The sequence below is a fragment of the Colletotrichum acutatum genome (assembly GCF_030867785.1).
Source record: "Colletotrichum acutatum strain CBS 112980 chromosome Unknown BDZ83scaffold_1, whole genome shotgun sequence".
Lineage (NCBI taxonomy): Eukaryota > Fungi > Ascomycota > Sordariomycetes > Glomerellales > Glomerellaceae > Colletotrichum > Colletotrichum acutatum.
The window spans coordinates 539,370-560,924 of NW_026848995.1; the positions used below are offsets into that span (position 1 = coordinate 539,370).

Consider the following 21,555-nt stretch of genomic DNA (forward strand, 5'->3'; position numbering starts at 1 on the left):
CTTTTCTCCTAACACCATTCTTTCCCTTGCTGGAGATTTCCCTTCGTTTCGTTGAACCCCGCCGTCTTTGTTTCCCGATATCCTCACCCTCAGCAGTTGGTTCCCCCCGCTATCGCAATTTCCTAGTGGAATCTCTTCGCGTGGTGGACCGTTCCAACGACGTATTATTGACATTGGACCAAGAGCAAACGCGCGCGCACCTCTCTCTTTCGACGACACCTCACACTTCCCGCCCCCTATCGCGACCCTCTCGCGACTACCTACCTTACCCCCCGGCCAAATTCCTTAACCGAGCGAGTCCACCCAACATCGATTTCTTGACTTTCCCTGTCTCACTTCCGATTACACGACTTGTAACCTGCCCCTCGTCAAAGAAGGCGCGCCTGCCCATTTATCCAACCGTCGCAACCTCGAATGCCTCGCGCCTTTCCCCGCTCCAAACAGCAATCGCCTTGATTGAGGCGAAAGTCCACCGACAAGATGCCTAGCCTCTTCTCCCGATTGAAGAGCAAGGACGGCTCCAAAAAGGCAAAGAAGGGCGCCAACTTTGACAATGCCGATCAGCTGCCCGCGAAGCCAAAATGGGACGACGCTTTCACGAGGAAGACGGTCGAGCCCGAAGAGATCCAGGACTTGATCAGGCGTTGCACTGACGAGCTGAAAGCAAGAGGTATGTCGTTTGCATCTGTCTCTGAGCTCCTGGCATTGCCTTTCTCTGAACTTCGGCCAATTGCGCCAACGGTGTACTGACATGTCACAACCTAGCCCTCGACCACCCCTTTTTGCTGCTGCCGTTTAGACCTACTTCGGACCCTAGTGCGGTCCGGACCTTCATCCGCCACTTTTTCGATGGAAGCCAACCTCTGCGCGGCGAATTCCTGTCGCAAGAGCTTCGCATGACTGAGCCAATGGTTTGTGAATCTTGAACGCAGATTTACCACTGATATGCTTACATGTCACTAGGTCATTGCTGGCGTAGTTAAATGGTGCTGGAGTCGCCTTGCAGGTGGTGTTGTAGGCTGGGATGCATACGAGCTGTTCAAAGTCGGCGAGCAAGGTATGTTGCACAAACGGACTCGGCGCTTCACATGAGTATGTCATGGGCACCTTGGGCTTACCCGCGCATTAGACTCAAATATGGCGAGGGACTCGTTCAAGACATTCATCCCTCTGAGTGTGGATAATGGAGCTCGTTCATGTATCATTTTCGATTTCTTCGACTTGATGTCTGCAATTGCCGCCCACAGCAAGATGAACGGATTGGGCGGACGGAAATTGTCTCGGACGGCTGCATGGTGGGCGTTCGAACACAAGGACACGGGCAGTGGCTTCGAAGGTGGTTACAAGGCATGGGCAAGGTGAGTAAAACTACCACGAGGGTCTAGCAACACTAACATGCTTCAGCGCCGCTGATGCTACGAGCCATCTGTTCTTCGCCTACCTGCGATCTTTGGCCCCGCAGAAGCAGACGCAGGGCTCCATCTCGCTGCTGCCAATGTCTCTTCAAAAATTGCTTCAGGAAACCGAGTATCCTCCCCAGAAGCCATCATTGATGCAGTCCTCTACATACAGGGTCGTTATGATCGTGGACACCGTCTCGCCGGGCCCCTTTGCGCTACTCCGTCGAGCCAATCACTTCCAGTACCGCGATGAGGACCAAGCTCTGCGCGAGTTCTCCGAGTACGAGGATCCTGTAAAGGCACTGACGGAAGAATGCCGTCGCGTCTTGAAGTCGATCTCCTCCGCCAATCAGTCTCAAGTTTCCAGCTCAAAACACTCGACGAGTTTGCGCGACGCATCCTGGTCACGCTTCGAAGACATTGGCTTCACCAGCGCTCTCGAGGACAACGACGACGACGATGACCAAGAAGCGGCAGCCGCGGCTCGTAAACCCCAGGGCTTGAGAACCACACCTGCGGCTGGCAACATGGGCTTGGGACGGCCGACTACACCTTCCTGGGCCGATTTCCTTTCTTCTGGCTTTGTGGATGACAACCCAAACAACCCGAACATGCTACTGCCGCCCGATAAGCAGTTGCCGCCCATCGAGACAGCTCAACGCCAACGGAGCTCCCAATCTCACAACCCACGCCTGGAGTCGGATCGTCTCGAGCCTGGCGAGCTAGCAAGCATTGCCCGCTTTGACCTCGACGAGAGCTTCTGGTGGGTTTGGATGAGCAGTCTTGCACCCGAAGAGACTCCCGAGAGAAAATCTGCGTTTGGCCGCTGCGCCGTGATTGAGACGACCATTAAACGTGGTCGATGGCTCGTCATGGAGGAGATGGTTGCTGGCGCCGCCCCCGAGCCTCAGGAGGGAGCCTACATTGCCGAAAAGAAGGGATTCTTCAGCTGGACAAGACGCAACAAAGGCGTCAACCGCCGTAAATCAACCGGCAAGCATACTCTTGAGAAGGGCAATAAAAAGACAGATCCCAATGTCAGCAAATCGAGCATCGGTCCCGATCAACAGGCTCGGATCCAAGCTGCTGCTCAACAGCTTCAGGCCCGTCAGCAGCAGGAGAAGCAACAGCAAATTTTGCAGGCTCGCCGAGGCCGAAATGATGAGTCGGCGAGAGAGAAGACCACTAGCGTATTCACCCTCCAGCCAGAAATCATGCGTCAGGCGTCTCCAGCGATGAAATGGGCGAACAAGTACGATAAGGAAGCGATCCGGGAGGCCTACCTGGCGAACAACACTGCTGGGCGCGGTATCGGTGTTTCCACCATGCAAAGGAAGGACAGTCAAGGCCACAACGAATACTCAAACGGCAACACCAACGGAGCCGAGCTTCGCCCGGAAGTCCCGGCCAAGTCGCCCTCGCTGCAACCACAGCCCTCGCCATTGACCCAGAGCTCCCCAGGTTTCCCTCGTTCGCCATCCCCGCTTCCCCCCAACGCGCACGACGACGAACCTCGCATTCCATCCGAGAAGGAATCAGAGGCCCCGAGCGGTCTGCACCCAACCGACCGACTCGAGGAGGGTCGCAGTTCTCCGATGCCCCCGCCAAAGGACTCATATGACCAGGCACGGGAGAACATGTTCACCCCTGAACCGGACACCAGCCCGAAGGACAAAAAGTCCAAGAAGCTCCACAAGGAGAAGACCGGTGGAGGTGGACTTCGCAAGCTTTTTGGCCGTAACAAGAACCGGAACTCGAAACTGCCTGAGAATGCCGCCGCAGATTTGAACGGTATGCTCCAGCGCGAGACAGCAACTCCTGAGCCGCCAAAGCTTGCTCCTTCTCCTGTCCCCCAACCCGCTGCTTCAGAGTCCAATCTCCCCACACCAACACCTGCAGAAGCTTACATCACACCAATGGAGACTCCTCAACCCGCCCCAGTTGAGACCCAAGCTCACGAGCCGCAGTACGAGCCGTCCGTTGATGAATCCCTTTCTCGCGTCGATACCGACGATGCCAACGAGGCTCGGCACGAATTCTCGCGGTTTGACCAGGGCCCTCTGCAAGAGCAGCCCGCATTTGTCCCTGACGACGACTCCGAGGATGCTGTTCCGCCCCCTATCGCGAGACGTGCGAAGACCCCCGAACCTCCTGCGGACAACTCGTCCGCTCCGGTGTCTCCCGAGGATGGCCCTAGATCGCCGCCCGCAGTCGACCGATGGGCCCAGATCCGCAAGAACGCTGCGGAGCGCGCAGCTCAACGCCAGAGCGAAGAACAGAGCCGCGGCGGATACAGCAAGACTACCGACGATGGCGACGACACAAGCGGGGAAGAGAGTAAGCCTTACCATGAAACTAGAAACCTTTGGCGTCCAAGATCTGACCATGTATAGCAATCGAATCTCGCGTAGCGCGTATTAAGGCGCGTGTTGCTGAACTGACTGGCAACATGGAGAACTCCCAAGGTCCTCCTTTGACGGGTGCTCGAACCCCTCCCGTCCGCCGTTAAAGATTGATTGACGACATTTGAACCTCGCGATTTGAAACTCAGATTCTCTGCGTATGTTTTGAATGATTGCAGCATCCAGCATCATTACGACTGAAAAAGCGCCACCTTTTTTTCCGGTCTCTAATTCTTCGAGATTCAAACGTCTCCGATTTTCAGATCCCTGGCCGGATCTAAACCCCCTTTTCCTGTCATATGTCCCTAATACCTTTCTGCCGTCCCTTTTCGTTGCGGGTTGTTACAGAATAAGATGATACCACTAGAATAGCAAGCCGATTACGCACAATATCAATGGCAGATTTGATCCTTGAGTATAAGAACTGATGTGAACTGCATAACGCAGTGAGAAAGCAAACGAGCTTCCCGTTGTTTGTGGTTGTTCTCAAGCTCAGCCAATGTGTATTTGGTTGCCTGGATCTTTTTCTAAAGCCTGGCACTCGAAACCCACATGTGTACTACAGCCATCACGCATGTCGTCATCTCTCCCCCAGCAAATCTCGACCTACGCTCTAACCGCCGTCGGTCATGATTCGACAGATTAGTCACTCATCTCATCATCAGCATCAAACTGTTCATCCATCTCCGCCTCGTCGTCAGTAAAGTCGAACGAGCCGCACTTCATCCAACGCGTCGTTACCGGGTCGATTGTGAGCCCTTCGCAACGTTCATAAGGCGTCCAGACGAAGGGGTCTTTGATCTTGATGAGGAGGTGCGAGTAGGGGACGTGGCCGGCGTCTAGGACTGGTTTGCAGTGGGTGAGGGAGACTACTTTGAGGCGGTCGCATAGGTTGCAGATGAATTGCTGGATGTTGCACATTTTTGATGGCCGGGGTGAAGTTTGTGGGTTTTCTTTCGGCGCTATGTCTTTTGGTTTGAGTTCTTTTGAAACCGGGTGTTGGATGTAGTGAGATATTGAAGGTTAAGGTGGGTAATGGGTGGTGATATCTTTGTCTTCAATCCAGTGGCAGGAACGAAATGGCTTGCGCATTATATATGCTAAAGACTTTGATACCAGCTTTGTGACTATGGTGATATCGGTCGTGAAGCGTCCGGATCATGCCTAACGACTATAGAGACTTCTAGATATGACCGTTGTTATCGGTGACAAGTTGCGAGACTAGAGATTAGTTAACGACAAAGGGGTATGTTGAAGGCTAATGTTTCGATTTAAACTATCTAGGGAAAATGAAAGCTATTAAGATGGACTTCGAGACATGACGTGTAGGATTTCTTGCGACAGTCGGCCTCTTCTTGTTGTCAATGGATTCCAGGCCGTGGCACTTGTACGGGGTTCCCTCTATGTACGTCTCTCATTATTCTTTATTAGAAAAAGTTTAGCGAGCTTTGATTGATCGATTTTCGGTTCGAGTAGAGATTCGATGTCTTTGGAGCACTTCCACAGGCGAAAGTAACTCCCAAATAGCATGAACATCGAGCAAAAATTCCAGTACATCCCGTCTATTCGAATGCAAGTCCACGCCAGTGACAAGTAGGTTCCCTTGACCAATTTCACAAAATGGGCCAATCATCGACTATCCCGGTTGAAAATGTCTACAACTGCAACTTTACCACGCGTACCTCGGAGATGGGCTGCGTTCTGGTTTCCTAATGCGTTCACAGACCCATGCTGTTGGAAGCACAAACATTCTCCACCAGCAGCACCTTGCCACCAACGTGCATAATTGTCTCCCAACCGAGAAAGAGAGGGGCAAACAACTTATCATCTTTCGTTTCTTCATCGGAAAGAGACAGAGGAGGGGGAGAGAAGGAGGGGTGATAAATGGGCACCGCTGCCGCTCTCTCGGGTTCGTTCGTTATTCCCTCCGTCCTTTCATGTTGTTTTCCCCCCTTCGGACTCACTCAAAGAGTTAAGAGAGAGATCTTTCACCAATTTCATACTAAATCAGTCTCAGTCATGTCTACTACCGACCAAGAGCAGCAACCTGCTACCGACGAAGGTCCTGTCATTATTGCTGATGATTTTGTGAGTTGGTCATTTTTGTCGGGGTTCTTGTCGCATTCTAGTTTTATTACTCACCTTCCATGAATTGCAACCATCCTGACAACGTATGATTCCAGAGCGCCGATGACAGCTCTTCGGACCGGGCGACTGTAAGTATCCCCCGTAATGCGACAACGCCACAGACGTTTGATGTCTATACTGAATCTTCGGCTTCTCAGAGCGTTGCATCTTCAAGCACTAGCTTGGCAAGCTCAATCCTCAACCACCGTATCGAGAACGGCAGAACCTACCACCGATACAAAGACGGTCGTGAGTATCCGATTCACCGCATGACCTGGGGGTTACTTCCTTGCGTCGACTTCGTCCGCTAACATGGCATAGAATACAGCTACCCGAACGATGAGAAGGAAGCCGATAGGCTGGGTACGTTGTGACAGAAAAGAAGTCTCGACGTACGCTACTTAACCTAGGTAACTAATGAATCACAGATCTGCAGCACAACGTCTTCCTCCTCACCCTCGACTACAGGCTCGGTCTGGCACCCATCGCCCATCCCGAGGCCAAGGTAGGTCGCGTGCTCGACGTGGGTACCGGCACCGGACTCTGGTGCGTTGAATTCGGTGACGAACATCCTGACGCCGAGGTAAATCCCCGCGCTTCCTCCTTTGATTCAGTCTTTAGCTGCAAATTAGGTCTGCGAGATATGCTAACTTGCCGCTCTTTAGGTTCTTGGTATCGATCTGTCTCCGGCGCAGACTCAATTGTATGAACTATCTTGTACTTTTCTTCTCAAGTAGACGGTGGTCGGTCGTACTCATGTTTTATTATCTAGCGTACCGCCCAACGTCAAGTTCGAGGTTGACGACCTTGAGGAGCCTTGGACATACCACACCAAGTTCGACTACATCCACACTCGCGCAATGACCTCAAGCATCTCCGACTGGAAGAGATTCTTCAAACAATCATACGAGTAAAGCTGCAGCTCAGAGTCTATCCCCTTTAGTTTAAAGCTAACCAAATCTCACCACGACAGCTTCCTCGAACCAGGCGGCTACCTCGAGCTCCAAGAAGGCCACATGCGCCCCGAATGCGATGACGGCACCCTCAAGCCCGACAGCCCCCTCATCGAATGGGTCGACCGTCTCGAGGAGGCCTGCAACATCTTTGGTCGCCCCTTTGTCGACTGCCCCGGCCTCAAGCCCCTCCTCGAAGAAGTCGGCTTCGAGGACGTCGTCATCACCAAGTACAAGTGGCCACTCAACGCGTGGCCCAAGGACCCGCACTACCGCGAGCTGGGAATCTGGACGCTCGAGAATATGCTCGAGGGGCTTGAGGCGTGGAGCATGGCGCCGTTTACGCGGGCGCTCGAGTGGACAAAGGAGGAGGTGAATGTGTTTTTGATTGGGGTTAGGAATGAGCTGAAGAATAAGAATATGCATGGGTATATTCCGGTGTAAGTTTTCCAACTTTTCTTTCTATGTCTGACTTGTTTGGCTTTTTTCGACATTGCTGATATAATCTTGTCAGGTACATCATTCACGCGAGGAAGCCGCTCAAAGAGACTGACGAGAACGAAGAAGCATCTTGAGAGTGATGGGGCGGTCAAGATCTATAGTAGTCTTGAAGGGTGTTTCGGGGCGGGGGGTGGTCAGCTTATAGTAGCTAACTGGGGATAGTCATATTGAATACCGTGATGAGACACGAGCTCCACGTGGCACGTGAGGTAAATCCGCATCCAATATCTCTGATCTAAGACCCAATCACTCGTTCGCCTTTGCCTGCTTGTCAATGTGATGATACGGGAGAATCAGGCGGGAAGTGCAACCTCCTTCTAAATCCCTGCCAGTATCCTCTAGGTATTATGTGGGAAATATTGAGAAGCACAAACCATTAAACCATTCTGTTCTCGGTTCGATGCCAAGCCAACGGAGTAATAGCAATATCTGGACTATGAATGGAGGACTCATACTGGCTGCTCTAAAGCTTGCAATGTGAAACGGCACCTTTACAGCCCCTCGATTAGTGTGAGTGCGTTGAACCGCTTCGGGCTGAGCACCGGTAATACAATGATAATCATGTAGAACGTATGGGGTCAAGTCAATCATGATAATAAGCATCACATGGAAAAAGACAATTAAGTGAACAGAGACTTTGGAGTTCCATTGAATCCAAGAGACTACAACATGTATCTATGAATACATTCCCTAGATGAGAGAAAAAATGCCCAAATTCAAAAAAGCGCGCCAATGCGCACCCGTTACTCCGGTTATCACTGTTTTACCCAAAGCCAAGATTCCGTCGTGCGCTCGTCGTAGATGATCGTCTCAAAATTTACAGCTCCAAACTCGGCGTCTGGCCCTTGACGCGGCCAATCACCTGCTGTGGTGCGTACTTGGGGATAACTTCGTCGTCGTGCAGCATCTCAAACTCCTCGGTGGCGTCACGGCCCATGAAGTTCATGATGGCCTGGGGTCCACCGGGGTGCTCCTCGAGCCAGTTTGAGAGATCCATCACAACACCCTTGACGACGACCCACAGGTCCTCCTTGGTGTTGTGCTTGGCAACCTCCTCCATGGAGAACTCCTTCTCGGGGACAGAGAACTCCTTGGGGTTGTTGGGCTTGGAAGCCTTCTGGCCGTCCGCCTTCTCGGGCGTGGGGCCGGCGGCCGATGTGGTCTGCTGGGCAGGGATACCCTGGCCACCGGAGCCACCACCGTTGTTCCAGTCGATCGTGACGCGACCAGGCTGGGCAGGGTCCAGGTGCAGTGAGATCTGGCCGAGACGGGAAGTGGCACCTCCTGCACCGTTAAGGGCCTGCTGGAAGAGGTAGTTGCTGGCGGTGTCACCGGCAACACGGCCGTAGACGACACAGCCAAGCAGGGAAGAACCACCAAGACGGTTGGCACCGTGAACACCACCAGCAAGCTCACCGCAGGCGAACAAACCGTCGAAGGGCTTCTGCTCGCTGTTCAAGACCTGGGCCTTGTCGTTGATCTCGATACCGCCCATGGTGAAGTGAAGAACAGGCTCCATCAGCGCGACGTGGAAGTCATCGTTGATGTCGACGGGCAAGTTGTGGAAGAACTTCTTGCCCCAAGGGTCCTTCTGCTTGCCATCGGCAATGGCGTTGTATGTGGTGAAGGTCTTTTGGAGGTGGTCGGGGGAGCAGCCAATCTCCTTGGCCAGCTCGGCACCGGTCATCTTCTTCATCAGCCCACGGCCAGAGTAGTGGCGAGTGTGGAAGTCAAGGACCTTGGAGGCCTTGGAGTTGAGGATAAGTCTAATGGGGAACTTGTTCTTGTCCTTCTCCTTCCACATCATGCCAGAGACGTAGTCACGGTGACCAAGCTCGTCGCAGAAACGGTCACCGTCTGCGTTGAGGAGGAGACCACCCTCACCACGAAGGGCCTCGGCGGCCAAGAACTTCCACTTGGAGCCGGGGTCCTTGGGGTCGACCAGGCCGGTAGGGTGAACCTGGACCTTGTCCATGTCAATACCGTTACCGCCGATGGCCATGACCATCTTCTGACCATCACCAGTGGCGTGGGTGCCGTTGGTGGTGGCAAGGCCGAAGGTATCGGGACGGTGCTTCTTGAGAAGGGAGGTCTCGCCAAAGTCGGCAGCGTAACCACCGGTGGCAAGGATGACGGGTCCGTCAACCTTTTGCTCCTCGCCGTTGAACTCGTATGAAACACCAGTGATAGTGTTGCCGTCCTTGTTCAGGCCGGTAACGCGGGCCTTCTTGATGATCTCGACACGCTCGGGCTCGGTCTCGGCGAGCTCCTCGAGTCTCTGCATGAGGGCGTAGGTGATGGCCATACCAGGGAACTTGGCATCGTGACCACGGTGGGTACGGGGCTGGGAGTGACCTCTGTAGGATAGGTTAGAGCCTGAGAAAACTTGTACATTGGGCTTCTGCGATTGACTTACCCTAACCGCGAAACGAGTGTAAGATCCAAGTTGAAGACGTCCTGAAGCCATTCGACGGCAGCAGCGGACTTGTAGGTAAGGACCTTGATGAGGTCGGGGCGGGCCTTGTCACGGGCAGACTTGAGGGTATCATCATAGAACTGCTTGACGCTGTCGGCAATTCCGGTGTCGACCTGTGTCCGCGTCAAGGCACCGTTGATGCCAGAGGTGGCCTTTGTGGAGTTGCCTCCGAAGAAGCCTATGGGATACGAGCGTGAGCTTTGCGACAATCAAAAGTAGCGTGGCAGTATTGAATTTCTTAGACTTACCCTGCTTGTCGAGAACGACAACGTTGCCTCCTGCGAGGTAGATGGTGTGCGCGGCACTCAAGCCGGACACTGGCAGAATGGATTAGCATGTGAGCGGGTGAGACGAGGCCGAGATTGGCCGCGGCAGAGAGAGTGGTAAGACTGAGAAAGGCGGAGTTGGGAGCAGGAAGGGGTTGAGGTAACTTACGACCACCGCCTACGACGATAACTCTAGGTGCCATTTTGATTGATGTGATGGTATTGATGCGCTCCAAAGGACAGGATGGAGAACAAACAAAGAAGATGGGGAAAGAGAAAGTTGGTGGGGGAGGAAGAGAGTTTGGATGGAGAGGTTTAAGAAGAAAACGAGAAGAGGAGCGGTGCCTTTCGTCTTGTTGCTACGCCGAGGGAAGATGGGGACAAAGGCACAAGGACGACGCGGGTCTGGGGCCGAAGGCAGGTGCAGGTGGTAGTGGTATCCGCTCCGCAAGGGACCTGGGGGGTAATACTTCGTACCGTATGGTACGGTACAGTGGTACAGTGGTACATGCCTTACAGAGACGAGTCGTTCTGGTTGCGTGAGAAGGTGCGCGCAGACGGGAGGAGTGGCAGAAAGGTCGCTGACACGGCGATTCGTGAGCCGAGGTCGAAGCGCCGGTGGGAAAGGCAGAAACCAGGGGGGGCAACTTCGCACTGGGGACTTCCATGGCACACGAGTCCACGACTGGGCTTGCCCGCGGTGCTAGTGAGTTTTGGGCCGAGTTTGGGTCAGAGACTCAGAGTTGGGGGTCGGGGAAAGGGACGGTCTGGGGCCCTGGGGGAGGAGAATTGGCATCACTAAACGGGGGAGTCAGATGAACGTACCAGTAAGAATGAGCCTTTTGGTCAAGCGGTGGCAGTGGTCCGAGGAACAATGGGACACCTTTTTTTTCTTCTTAGGTACAGGTGTGGGGAAGCCGAGAGCGACGAGAGAGATGGAATATCAATTGGTCTTCTCTTCCATGTGCAGTTTATTTCCCCAATTGCACATCGTGAGAGAAGTTTCCTCCATATTGTGTCTATTAACTACGAACAGGCAATTGCGTCCGGTCTGCGGAGGGTATTGCAACTGAACTGCTCCTCTAGCATCAAGAGACCCCAGACACTCGTTGGCTTCTCGCAGTAATTCTGGCCGAGACTGGGCCCGCGTTCGCTTTCCTCGGTGGTGGACCGCGACCTGCAAAACTGGGGGAAACTGTGGGGGATGTTCTAAAAGTCTCGAATTCCCCGTCTGGCTACTAAAGGTTCCCCGTCTATTACTGAGGTACCTCTACGCTCCGTTTACCGAACTGACCAACGGAAGAGGGGGCATTACACAGTAGACATGTTGAAGCCGTTTGACCCAAAAACCTCACAAGATGCACTTGAGGCTCTCTCGCGAGAAGTGACGGCAGACCGGTTCACCTGCCACGCCTTAGCTCCAACTGTGTAGGTAAGTGCACTTTCACGAGTCAAATTGTTGGAGTAAGCCGCCGCAGAAAAAGGCTATGAAGAATTTTGTGACAGTTTCAGGACTTTTCGAGCCGTCCATCGTTTGCCTCTGACATGTGAAGGCCGCTCACTTACCACTTCCACTCAAGGTGCATCCCAAGGTCACGGGCTTACCCTCGTACTCGAGCTCATGCAGCTGACTGAACCTCGAACCGCCTGTCTTCCCGTCTGAGAGGCTACCAAAACTAAACGTCTGCCGTCAAATCTCTAACCAGCAATTGGCGTCCCGTCGCCTTCCCGCTCTCCCCACAACCTTGGGTGCGTACCACATGCCTCGTGTCAACAAGGTGAACGGGTAATCGACATTTTTCACGGGCACAAACCCGCCGCCTGCGATGCCCCATGCCATGGGACACGTTCCAAAACCCTTCTCCAGCCCCTTCTGCCCCTCAAGACTGTGCGGCTGCATCGAGGCTGCGGCTGGTCGAGCGCAATTCTCAAGGCGCCGTCGAATCTTCAATCTTCACGAGCGAAGCTACGTGCAAGAGAGGCATAGCCACCACGTACTGTGTAGGACTGTAGGTACCTACCGTAGTCTCACTTGCCCCCCTCCCACCTAATCCCCCACACAAGAGGCACAGGTCAGATGATTGACCGGTCCGGAACTTTTAGCACCTGACCGAGGATCTACTCGCATTGCCGTCCCCTCTTTTACCTAGCCGCTGCTGGGCGACCACTTTCGGCCTGCATTCCAGTCCAGCTTGTTCCTCCGCACTCGTACGAATATAGTCGAATGCACAGTAATACAGTACAAATCCCCTTCCTCTCACGGGCCATTTCCGGCTCCAAGGACTTCTTTTTTGGAGTCATGCTTGGGGGCTGGTGCTGGGCTGACTGGGCTGGTCTGGGGAACCCAGGCCGTACATCCTTTTTCGCATGTGAAAGGGGGCATTCTTTGGGGAAAAGCGGCAGGACGGAGCAAAAGCCTAGATGTGTCAGGTGCTCAAACTTCTTTGACCATTAAAAACCCCCATACAGAAACTTGCCACCTATCGTGTCGACTTGGTTTCCAATCCAACCTCTCATGATTCATGAGAAGCTTTCTTGATCACTGAGGATATCAAAAACTAAACTATTGGTACAATTGGTAGTGGTGGCCATGCATCGTTTTTTTGTCGCTGATTGCTGAGGCATAGGATTCTCCCAGCCAGCCTTTCTCATTCAAATGCAGCAATAATTCCCGATTGCCCCGACTGCCGTTTCGCACATCCTCACCTCAACTCACCTGCGCCAGAGGGAAACCCGCGGATTGAGAAACGTGTGGGGAACGACTGCCCGTCTCCGCAATCGCTCCCCTTTCTGTGAGACAAATAGGCCCCAGAGCCCCGGAGGAAACAGTAGAGAATACCTAGGGGTAATGGGCTGCCGTTTTCGGTGTATCTCGGCGAGTGCGCTCATCCGTCGGGAATGCAGGAACGAAAGACAGAACTCGCTTCGGCATCGTGAAGGCATCTTCGGAAAGGAAGCGTTTTGCGACTTGCCTCGTTAATCGAGCATCACGTGGTGTGAAGCGGTTGCACATTTGCTGTAGGTTTGGTATGCCTTACAGCAAGCAAGGTACCTTACCACAATCGAGTCGCAGGTGTTCTTGCTGACGGAGAGCACCGCGCTGCGCAGCATCGGAGCATGGGTGATGTCATCCTATCATGCAGCCAATCGTCGCCCTGAGATTTCCAAAAATCTGGTCCCGTGGGGAAAATCCAAGGCCGCGAAGCCGCATGCGACGTGAAAGTGACGCGCGCCAGCAGTGTAGTAGTTTCCAAGGCAAGTGCGACTGCATTGCTGCATTCCTGAACAGCGCCAACGGGAATCTTGAGTCAATACACAAATTCCCCAATCCCAAAGAACAAGAAGCATAATGAGACGGCCCACCGCCATAGTACTTCTCTTGACCTGCACCGTAGTAACGGCCCAGCTCAGATCCCTCCCCGTCGAACGCTCCGGCCTCAACGGATACGCACCCCGCTTCTTCCGCCAGAAACCCATCGTAGAATCCGTAGACCCCGCCCCCGGTCCAGCCATGCCACCACCGCCGCCCTCAGATCCCCCCTCCTCTTCCGGCCCGGGCCAAGACGGAGGAGGAGGCGTGAGGCTCTCCGACGTAATGGGCCGCGACCGGAGCATCAACGTCTTCGCCGGCTTCACGCGCGACATCGAATCCGCCTCGCGCCGCCTCGATGACCAAGGGCGCAATACCACCGTGCTGGCACCCCTCAACTCGGCCGTGGAGAGGCTGCCGCGGAAACCGTGGGAGGATCCCCGCGACTACCAGCAGCTCGGCGCCGACGCCTACGAGGGTGACGACGGCAGGGATAAGGCGCAGAGGAACATTCAGCGGTTCGTTGAGGCGCACATGGTTGGTGTGAGTCCGTGGCCCGAGAAGACGAAGGCCAAGACGATTGGCGATGATAGGGATGTGTGGTGGGAGACTAAGGATGGTGCCAAATTTGTAAGTCGATGCCATGCTGTCCTTTTCTCTTCTTTTCTTATTTGTGATCAATTTATGTCGACACTGGGAAACTGACAAATGGAGTAGATTCAGCCTGGCAATATTGAGGTTGTAAGCGTAGCGAGTACTGTTGCCAATGGCGAAGTGGTATGTGAACCCAATGCTTTCTTTAACAGCCCGTATGGTTTACCTTGTCGGACTGTGACTGACCATTGCAAATAGTGGATTATCAAGGAGGTACGGAACTATGCCTAGGGAGACCTCCCTATGAGCCATGAGCGAGGGCCTGCTGGAACTGCCGCCTCCATACCCTCTATAGGATACAAATTTGTTTGTTATCATCACCAAGGCCCGTGGTGTGGCGGGGAATGTCAGCTCGTTCTGAATTGCCTCGCTCCCACGGGTCACGGGTTCGAGTCCCGTTTTCTACTTGTAAAAATCCTTGCATAGTTACACCTGAGGCTGGTAAGAGTCTCCTCGGATCTTTCGTAGGCTCCCTATAGGGAGCTGAGCTTTTGCTTTTTGCTTTTGAGTGATGAATTGGCAATTGAAGCGTGGATGAGTAGTAGATGGATGATGAACGAAGAATACTTGGTAAACGAATACCCAAACGGCAAAGCGGAATACAAGACGTATAATATTGCTCTCTTCTCCAAGGCACCTACCCAAGGCACACAGTGAAGACAGTCAATCGGAATCGATTAGAACTCATGAATTGCAGAAGGGAAGATCACGTATTGAAATATAACAGAAACTCCTTAAGGGAGCTAGATTGCAGAATCAGTGACTGTGCGAACCCGGCTCAACACCTTTCTGCCTGTCTATAGGGTGACCCGAAAACCTAGAGCTCGAGGTTTTCGTATCAGTCAACCGATCTAGGTGAAGCATCATCTCGCTTTATTCAATGAGAATGAACTAATAACGTAGCCAAGAAACTTCCTTACCCAAGCTTGCAACAGAGAAACAGCCCGACCAGGCTATAAGTGATCGCAAAGGCGCAATAGGAACCCTCACATTTTCGAGTTTGAAGCTGTAACAATAAGCTGTCGGGTGCGACATCAGATGAAGAAAGGCTGCTTTCCCCATTTGGATACAAAAAGCGGACCTTTGAGATAAGGTTGTTATCTTCACGTGATACGCGGAAGAAGCCGCACCTGGGGGCTTCGTTCCAATCAGCCGCGAAGGGGTTTGAGCGGCAGCTTCCAAGCTTGGAGACCACTACGAATTTTCCCTACGTGACGTCCTCGTAGATCTACGATACTCTAATCTGAGATAAGACGTTGGATCCCCATGTAGACATCATACCATTGGTAGCATCAGTCTGTAAGTGTCTTCAATTCCGACACGATCCTCGGTCGCAGAGGACTGGCGGGCGACGCAAAGCTTGCGCGGTTGCATAGTCCAGCCACCCTCCTCAGACTCTTCAGGCGCAACTGAGGACAGCCCCTCTCTACCCTACCTCCTCTCTATGCTATATGCCAACGCGTCGCTAACGTTCGGAGTGGAAGAGGACGATCGATCTCAGGATGATGAGCGGGAAACCCGCTGACGAGGTGGACGCCTACGAGCGCGAGGCCGAAAATCGTCGCCGCCTCCAAGAAGCCGAAGAAATGGAACGACGCGAACAAGAACAAGCCGAGAGACGTCGCCGAGATGGCTACCCCCCCGGCCCTCCCCATCACAGCAATGCTGGCTCTATCCCCATACATCAGCCCGTCGCATCTCGCGCGATGGGCGCAATCCACAGCCCCGGCGGCCTGCTCGCAAACCACGGCTCAGGCTCATCCGGGCCTCCTATGCCTCTCGGAGCCCCCTCAGGGCCTGGCGCCAACTTTGGCGGCCCCCTTCAACCCGACAACAGTAGACCTCCGCCGCACGGGGGCCCGAACAATCCCAATACTCAGCATCAGATGTTCGCGCCGATCCCGCACACGACCGTCCCCCCCAGTAACTCCCTAGGCGCTGCCAGCGGTGGTCCACCTGTTTTCGGGGGGCCGCTACAGCAGCGCGAGGGCCAACCTCCGATGCAACAAGGGCCTCCTTTCGGTGGCAGTGGTGGAAATACTGGAGGCGCCGCCCCCGGTGCTGCTGGCGGTCAAAGTCAAGGGCCGCCAGGTCAACAAGGCCAAGGCGGAATTGCCCAAGGCCAACAACCCATCTTGAACGTAAGTTGAAATAAGTCATTTGTAATTTTGTCAGATGAAGAAGGAGGCAGCCGCAAACCCTTTGCCGATGCTCTTGCCTGTGGCTGGACGCATCCAAAGTGGAAACCGATGTGGGCTGGTGCGCCGATACGGCGTATGTTGCCCAGGCAGGATGCAGTGCCGCCCCGCGTGCATATTCCGTCCTTCCATCTCGCTACATCCATTTGCGCATCGCCTTGTCTTCATCATCTTCCCATCTACCCAATTCCCCCCCCCCCTAGAACCATGCACATCAAATCCTCCTCTCTGTAGCCTGCAAACCAAATGCGACCACGGTCATGGATACGCCCATCATGGTCAAAGTAAAGCTTGGTTTTGGGTTAATGTTTTGTTTGTCATTGGCCAGAGCTAATTATGAATGGTAGGATGCCTTGACGTATCTTGACCAGGTCAAGGTACAGTTCCACGACCAGCCAGACGTGTACAATCGGTTCCTCGACATTATGAAAGACTTCAAAAGTCAGGCGTATGTGATTGATCCGTTGTTCAGGTGACACAACTGACCAAAGCAGCATTGACACTCCCGGGGTCATCAATCGCGTCTCGGAGCTATTCGCTGGTCATCCGAACCTGATCCAGGGCTTCAATACCTTCTTACCCCCAGGATACCGGATTGAATGCGGCGCTGGCAACGACCCTAACACCATCAGGGTCACCACCCCAATGGGCACAACTGTTCAGTCCATTGCCGGCCGAGGGACGCAGGTCGAAGGCCACCCACACCCTAACGGTGCTTCCCAGCCGCTCTTTCCTCAGCGCGGAAATAATTGGCAACAGCAGCAGCAACAGCAGCCTCAGCAGCAGCAACAACAGCAACCGCCCCCGCCCCAGCAACCACAGCACAGCATCGAGAGTCCCGAAGCGAACTTTAGTGCGCCTGCGTTTATGAACCAGGGTCACGTCGCGCCTTTCGAGGGTCCTGGTGGAAATCAACAGCGTGGCCCTCCGGCGCAAGGCGCTGCCCACGCGAACAACGCGCAGCAGCCTCCTCGCAATGCGCAGACCCCTACTCCGGTAACGGGACCCGCAAATCTGAACGGCGCGACCAACCAGCAACAACAACAGGCAAACCTGGAGCGCCGTGGGCCGGTAGAGTTCAACCATGCCATCAGCTACGTGAACAAAATCAAGGTCAGTCTAACTGGAGGTTTTTTTTTCTTGCTATCCATATCCCGCTTCAGTCTGAGGCCTCGCGCACTAACCACGCCGCAGAATCGCTTTCAGGATAAGCCTGAGATTTACAAACAATTCCTTGAAATTCTCCAGACTTATCAGCGCGAACAAAAACCGATCCAGGACGTGTACGCCCAAGTCACGACTTTGTTCCACACTGCACCTGACCTACTCGAAGATTTCAAGCAGTTCTTGCCCGAGTCAGCCGGACAAGGAGGAAAGGGAACACCCGGACGACCTGGCGATGAGCTTCCGCCCGGCCCTGGTCCTAACCAAACACCTCAGCCGACTATGAGCGGCCAGAAGATGCCTCCCTTGGGAAGCTTTGCTCCTCCAAGTGCCTCCAAAGAGAACAACAAGAAGCGACCTAGAACTGACAAGCAGACACCCGTTCCTGCACCGCCCATTGTGGAGGCTGCTGTCTCGGCCAACCGAGCTGTTACCGGCGCTGCTCCTCCTGCCGCCGTCAACAACAAGCGAACCAAGATGTCTCATAATAAGGCGCTGGCTTCTGATGCCCCCGCGGTCGAGCCGACACTGACGCCGATATTGCCAGAGCCTTTGGGACCTCCCACGTCGACCACCTCGAACTCTGACGAGATCGCCTTCTTCGAGAAGGTCAAGAAGTACCTGAGTAATAAGACGTCATTCAACGAGTTCCTCAAAGTCTGCAACTTGTTCAGTCAATCCATCATCGACCGCAACACAGTGTTTCACAAGGGCAGCGTCTTCTTTGCCGCAAATCCTGAGCTTTTGGGTTTCTGGAAGGCGTTCCTCAAGTACGAGCCGCATGACGAAATCGTCGATAACAGACCCGCGCCTCCTAGCGGCAAAGTGTCATTGAGCAACTGCCGAGGCTATGGGCCTAGTTATCGTCTTCTTCCCAAGAGGGTATGTCAGCCACACTTGTGTCTTATTTGCGCTCGCTAACCATCAATCAGGAGCGTCTCAAGCCTTGCAGCGGCCGTGATGAACTCTGCAATTCCGTGTTGAACGACGACTGGGCGTCGCACCCAACCTGGGCCTCCGAAGATTCTGGATTTGTCGCTCATCGTAAGAACGGCTTCGAAGAGGGGTTGCATCGCATCGAGGAAGAACGCCACGACTACGACTTCAATATCGAGGCAAACCTCAAGTGCATCCAGCTCCTGGAGCCTGTCGCTCAGCAAATCAGCGTCATGTCGCCTGCGGAGAGAGAGCACTTCCAGATGCCGCAGGCCTTGGCTGGACACAGTACCTCGGTCTTCAAGCGTGTTTGCAAAAAGATTTATGGTGAAAAGGGTCCCGAGGTCGTCAACGACTTGTTCAGCAACCCGCTGAATGTAGTTCCGATTGTGTTGACCAGAATGAAGCAAAAGGATGAGGAATGGCGCTTCTCGCAGCGTGAATGGGAGAAGGTGTGGCATGCCCAAGTTGAGCACATGCACCTCAAGAGTCTCGACCATATGGGCATTCTCGTCAAGCAGACCGACAAGAGGAACCTCTCAGCTAAACACCTTGTCGACGTCATCAAGACGAAGGCTGAGGAGCAGAGGCGCCAACGCAGCTTGAAGGGCAAAGCCCCGCGTCATCAGTTGGTTTGGGATTTCAACGACAAAAAGGTTGTCGTTGAGCTGCTTCGTCTGATGATGCTCTACACTGTCAGCAGTGGTCAGCATAGCGTGCCAGAGAAGGAGCGCATTGCCGACTTCTTCGAGACATTCATCCCTGCATTCTTCGATATTCCCGAGGAAGAATTGGAGGGTCGTCTGCCGAGGCTGCAAGATGTATCGGAAGAGGATGAGACTGAAGAGGCCATCCCTACCGAACTGACCAACGGTCGCAGCCGCCGTGCCGGTAGAAGGGGTGATTTACTCCGTGGCGTGCTCGATCCTGGCCGCAACGGCTCTAAGCCGCGTGCGCAAAAGGAGGGAAGCGCGGCGTCTGGCAGCAAAGAGACGACACCCGAAGTTGGCTCAGCGAACGAGGAAGAAATGCCCGATGCTCCCGAGGATGGCACTGGCCCCGACGTGTCTAATGACCGCTGGATGCCGATTGTCCCGCAGCCCATAGTCACGACTGGGGACGATGCTCTCCTCACCGCTGATGGCGAACTGAAGGCTGATGGCTTCTTCTCGCGGCCGTGGCACAACTTCTTCTGCAACCAAACCATCTTCGTCTTCTTCAACGTGTTCCAGACGATTTACACCCGTCTCAGAGATGTTAAGGAGAGCAAGGAGAGCGTCGTCGAAGAGGTTAATCGCGTCAACCGACCTCGTCCTGCCAAGGATATTGGCTTGGCCGACAACACCCTCAACTATTTCGGCCCTCATGACGACCCTGAGAGCTTCTGGCCGAAGACCCTTGAGCTTGTTGAGGAATACATCACTGGCGATATAGACGAGGTCCGGTACCAGGATGTTCTACGCCACTACTACCTTAAGAGCGGTTGGAAGCTGTACACCATCCAGGATCTCCTCAAGACTCTGTGCCGTCTTGCTCTCACCTGCAGCAGCACTGACGCGAAGGAGAAGACGCCGGACCTCATTCAGCAGTACCTCCACAGCCGGGAGAAGGAGGAGACAAACTACCAGTCAGAGATTGCTGCCCGCAAATACGCAGAGAAGTGCGTCAAGGACGGCGAAATGTTTGTCATCTGTTGGGTAAGTTTCACTAGACATCAATGCCTTTGCCCTGTTCCTAACATATTTTACAGTTCCCGCTCAAATCCGAAGCCTCGGTCCGTTGGCTACAGCGTGAAGACACCACCTTCTACATGGATGAGATGAAGGCCAAAGATCGCTGGCAATACTACATCTCGTCCTTCATCCAAGTCGAGCCGACAGAAGGCGTGCCACGGCACAAGCTCCAAAAGACAGTGTTGGCCCGCAATCTTCCTTCTAGTGACGAAAAGTTCGAAGACAGCCACATTCCTAAGCCTATCTCGTTCGATGAAGACCTCTCCATTAGTATTTGTCTGAACTCGAGCAAGATGGTGTGGAAGGCTGGTACATCTGAGTACTTTGTCTACGACAACGTTCCCAAGGACAAGGAAGGCCAAGAGCGACACCTCGAGAGGCTCAAGAACGCGAGCAACAAGCGTGACACGAAGCTTCGCGAGAAGTTTGTCTTCAACAGCCCCTGGATGAAGGGCATGAGCCAGTCCGACGTCCAAAAGTCCAATGAGGGATGGTCAAAGTGGCTCAAAGATGGCATCGCACCCACCTCGGACGCAGGGGACGCCATGGACACCGCAGAGTAGTGAAGGGGTGATCCAGCGGAACCGGCGTTTTTGGCGGCGCGGACAATGAAGACAGCAACATGTGTGAGATCGGAGACAAGATGGGCAAAGGCTGAAAGTTCACAATTACGAAGATACCAGGCGGCATAGCGGTGCAGAGCGGCATGGCATGCCATGTTACCCCAACTTTACATGGATTTGGTCTTCTCTTGATGCCCTGACCGCGATCGTAGAATCGTTGGGACGGGTTGGCATGGGAACGGCGTGGGAAAGGTTCGGCGTTAGATGGCTTCATTTTTTTCTTTATTTTTCGACCTGATTGCAGAAACAGTAGAGTGGAGAGGATTGGCAGAGGTTCCATCTCTTTTTCGCGGATACTCATCATGAGAGAGGGTAAGATGCGCCTCTTTTTGCGACTCATCTCTTTTCAGTCTTCTCTTTCCTGCGAATGTACAATAATTGTAGTTGCGCAAAATAAAAAGGTCTTGCAAGCAAAGTTTGGACAAATTTTGTACCTGTTTGTCACTTCAAAAGTCCTGTGTACATGGCATCGGGCGCGCGAAATAAGTCCCACACCCACGGGGCCGATGTCGCCGCGTCGAAGCTTCGGCAACCGCGTTAAGTATGCACGAAGCCGCAAAAGTCTCTTCTTCACATCGTAAAAAGTAGGTATGGCAGAAAATGGGGAATCGACACAGCCACAGTTCCAGTTCTCTTCTGCGGTAGACTCTTTGTAAGGAGGGGCCGAAGATGTAACGTGAGTGGATCTTATCAGATCATCTAATCAGTCAAATCTCCCAGGATCTATCCGAGAACGGTGCATGAGGAAGTGCAGAAAACGCAAGAAAAAGACGCAAATCACGGCAGCCGAGTGGGAACTTGTGGTCTTTGTC

The 21,555-nt window shown here is 53.7% G+C and overlaps 5 protein-coding genes across 5 annotated transcripts; 4 read left to right on the top strand and 1 right to left on the bottom strand.

Annotated features, from left to right (window-relative positions):
* The first annotated feature begins 293 nt into the window (after window positions 1-293).
* Window positions 294-4,177, top strand: BDZ83DRAFT_5251 (uncharacterized protein). Its single transcript, XM_060503307.1, has 6 exons — window positions 294-670; window positions 766-911; window positions 964-1,057; window positions 1,130-1,358; window positions 1,405-3,737; window positions 3,794-4,177. Exons 1-6 carry the CDS (start codon window positions 481-483, stop codon window positions 3,907-3,909), a joined length of 3,108 nt encoding a protein of 1,035 aa, XP_060371856.1. The 5' UTR covers window positions 294-480; the 3' UTR covers window positions 3,910-4,177.
* A 1,366-nt stretch (window positions 4,178-5,543) lies between these two features.
* BDZ83DRAFT_596708 (S-adenosyl-L-methionine-dependent methyltransferase) lies at window positions 5,544-7,664 on the top strand. The gene is made up of 10 exons (XM_060506866.1): window positions 5,544-5,711; window positions 5,820-5,890; window positions 5,986-6,018; window positions 6,088-6,178; window positions 6,251-6,292; window positions 6,358-6,512; window positions 6,595-6,632; window positions 6,702-6,839; window positions 6,903-7,322; window positions 7,397-7,664. Exons 1-10 carry the CDS (start codon window positions 5,687-5,689, stop codon window positions 7,455-7,457), a joined length of 1,074 nt encoding a protein of 357 aa, XP_060371857.1. The 5' UTR covers window positions 5,544-5,686; the 3' UTR covers window positions 7,458-7,664.
* A 536-nt stretch (window positions 7,665-8,200) lies between these two features.
* BDZ83DRAFT_645774 (flavocytochrome c) lies at window positions 8,201-10,328 on the bottom strand (the record flags this gene model as incomplete). The annotated part of the gene is made up of 4 exons (XM_060509886.1): window positions 8,201-9,740; window positions 9,800-10,037; window positions 10,108-10,176; window positions 10,295-10,328. 4 exons carry the CDS (start codon window positions 10,326-10,328, stop codon window positions 8,201-8,203), a joined length of 1,881 nt encoding a protein of 626 aa, XP_060371858.1.
* A 2,978-nt stretch (window positions 10,329-13,306) lies between these two features.
* Window positions 13,307-14,650, top strand: BDZ83DRAFT_5440 (uncharacterized protein). Its single transcript, XM_060503430.1, has 3 exons — window positions 13,307-14,065; window positions 14,153-14,212; window positions 14,288-14,650. Exons 1-3 carry the CDS (start codon window positions 13,475-13,477, stop codon window positions 14,318-14,320), a joined length of 684 nt encoding a protein of 227 aa, XP_060371859.1. The 5' UTR covers window positions 13,307-13,474; the 3' UTR covers window positions 14,321-14,650.
* Window positions 14,651-15,591: 941 nt separating this feature from the next.
* BDZ83DRAFT_746217 (histone deacetylase interacting) lies at window positions 15,592-20,683 on the top strand (the record flags this gene model as incomplete). Its single annotated transcript, XM_060513232.1, has 6 exons — window positions 15,592-16,230; window positions 16,635-16,735; window positions 16,782-17,400; window positions 17,482-18,333; window positions 18,384-20,084; window positions 20,138-20,683. 6 exons carry the CDS (start codon window positions 15,592-15,594, stop codon window positions 20,681-20,683), a joined length of 4,458 nt encoding a protein of 1,485 aa, XP_060371860.1.
* Between the last annotated feature and the right edge of the window lie 872 nt (window positions 20,684-21,555).

Excerpts from the sequence above, each read along its gene's own strand:
- BDZ83DRAFT_5251 (XM_060503307.1), top strand. The coding sequence starts at position 481 with ATGCCTAGCCTCTTCTCCCGATTGAAGAGCAAGGACGGCTCCAAAAAG. Across the intron at positions 671-765 it reads TGACGAGCTGAAAGCAAGAG|CCCTCGACCACCCCTTTTTG; the intron begins GTATGTCGTTTG and ends GTCACAACCTAG. Across the intron at positions 1,058-1,129 it reads GTTCAAAGTCGGCGAGCAAG|ACTCAAATATGGCGAGGGAC; the intron begins GTATGTTGCACA and ends CCCGCGCATTAG.
- BDZ83DRAFT_5440 (XM_060503430.1), top strand. The coding sequence starts at position 13,475 with ATGAGACGGCCCACCGCCATAGTACTTCTCTTGACCTGCACCGTAGTA. Across the intron at positions 14,066-14,152 it reads CTAAGGATGGTGCCAAATTT|ATTCAGCCTGGCAATATTGA; the intron begins GTAAGTCGATGC and ends CAAATGGAGTAG. Across the intron at positions 14,213-14,287 it reads CTGTTGCCAATGGCGAAGTG|TGGATTATCAAGGAGGTACG; the intron begins GTATGTGAACCC and ends CATTGCAAATAG.
- BDZ83DRAFT_596708 (XM_060506866.1), top strand. The coding sequence starts at position 5,687 with ATGGGCACCGCTGCCGCTCTCTCGG. Across the intron at positions 6,019-6,087 it reads GCTCTTCGGACCGGGCGACT|AGCGTTGCATCTTCAAGCAC; the intron begins GTAAGTATCCCC and ends TCGGCTTCTCAG. Across the intron at positions 6,840-6,902 it reads TTCTTCAAACAATCATACGA|CTTCCTCGAACCAGGCGGCT; the intron begins GTAAAGCTGCAG and ends TCACCACGACAG.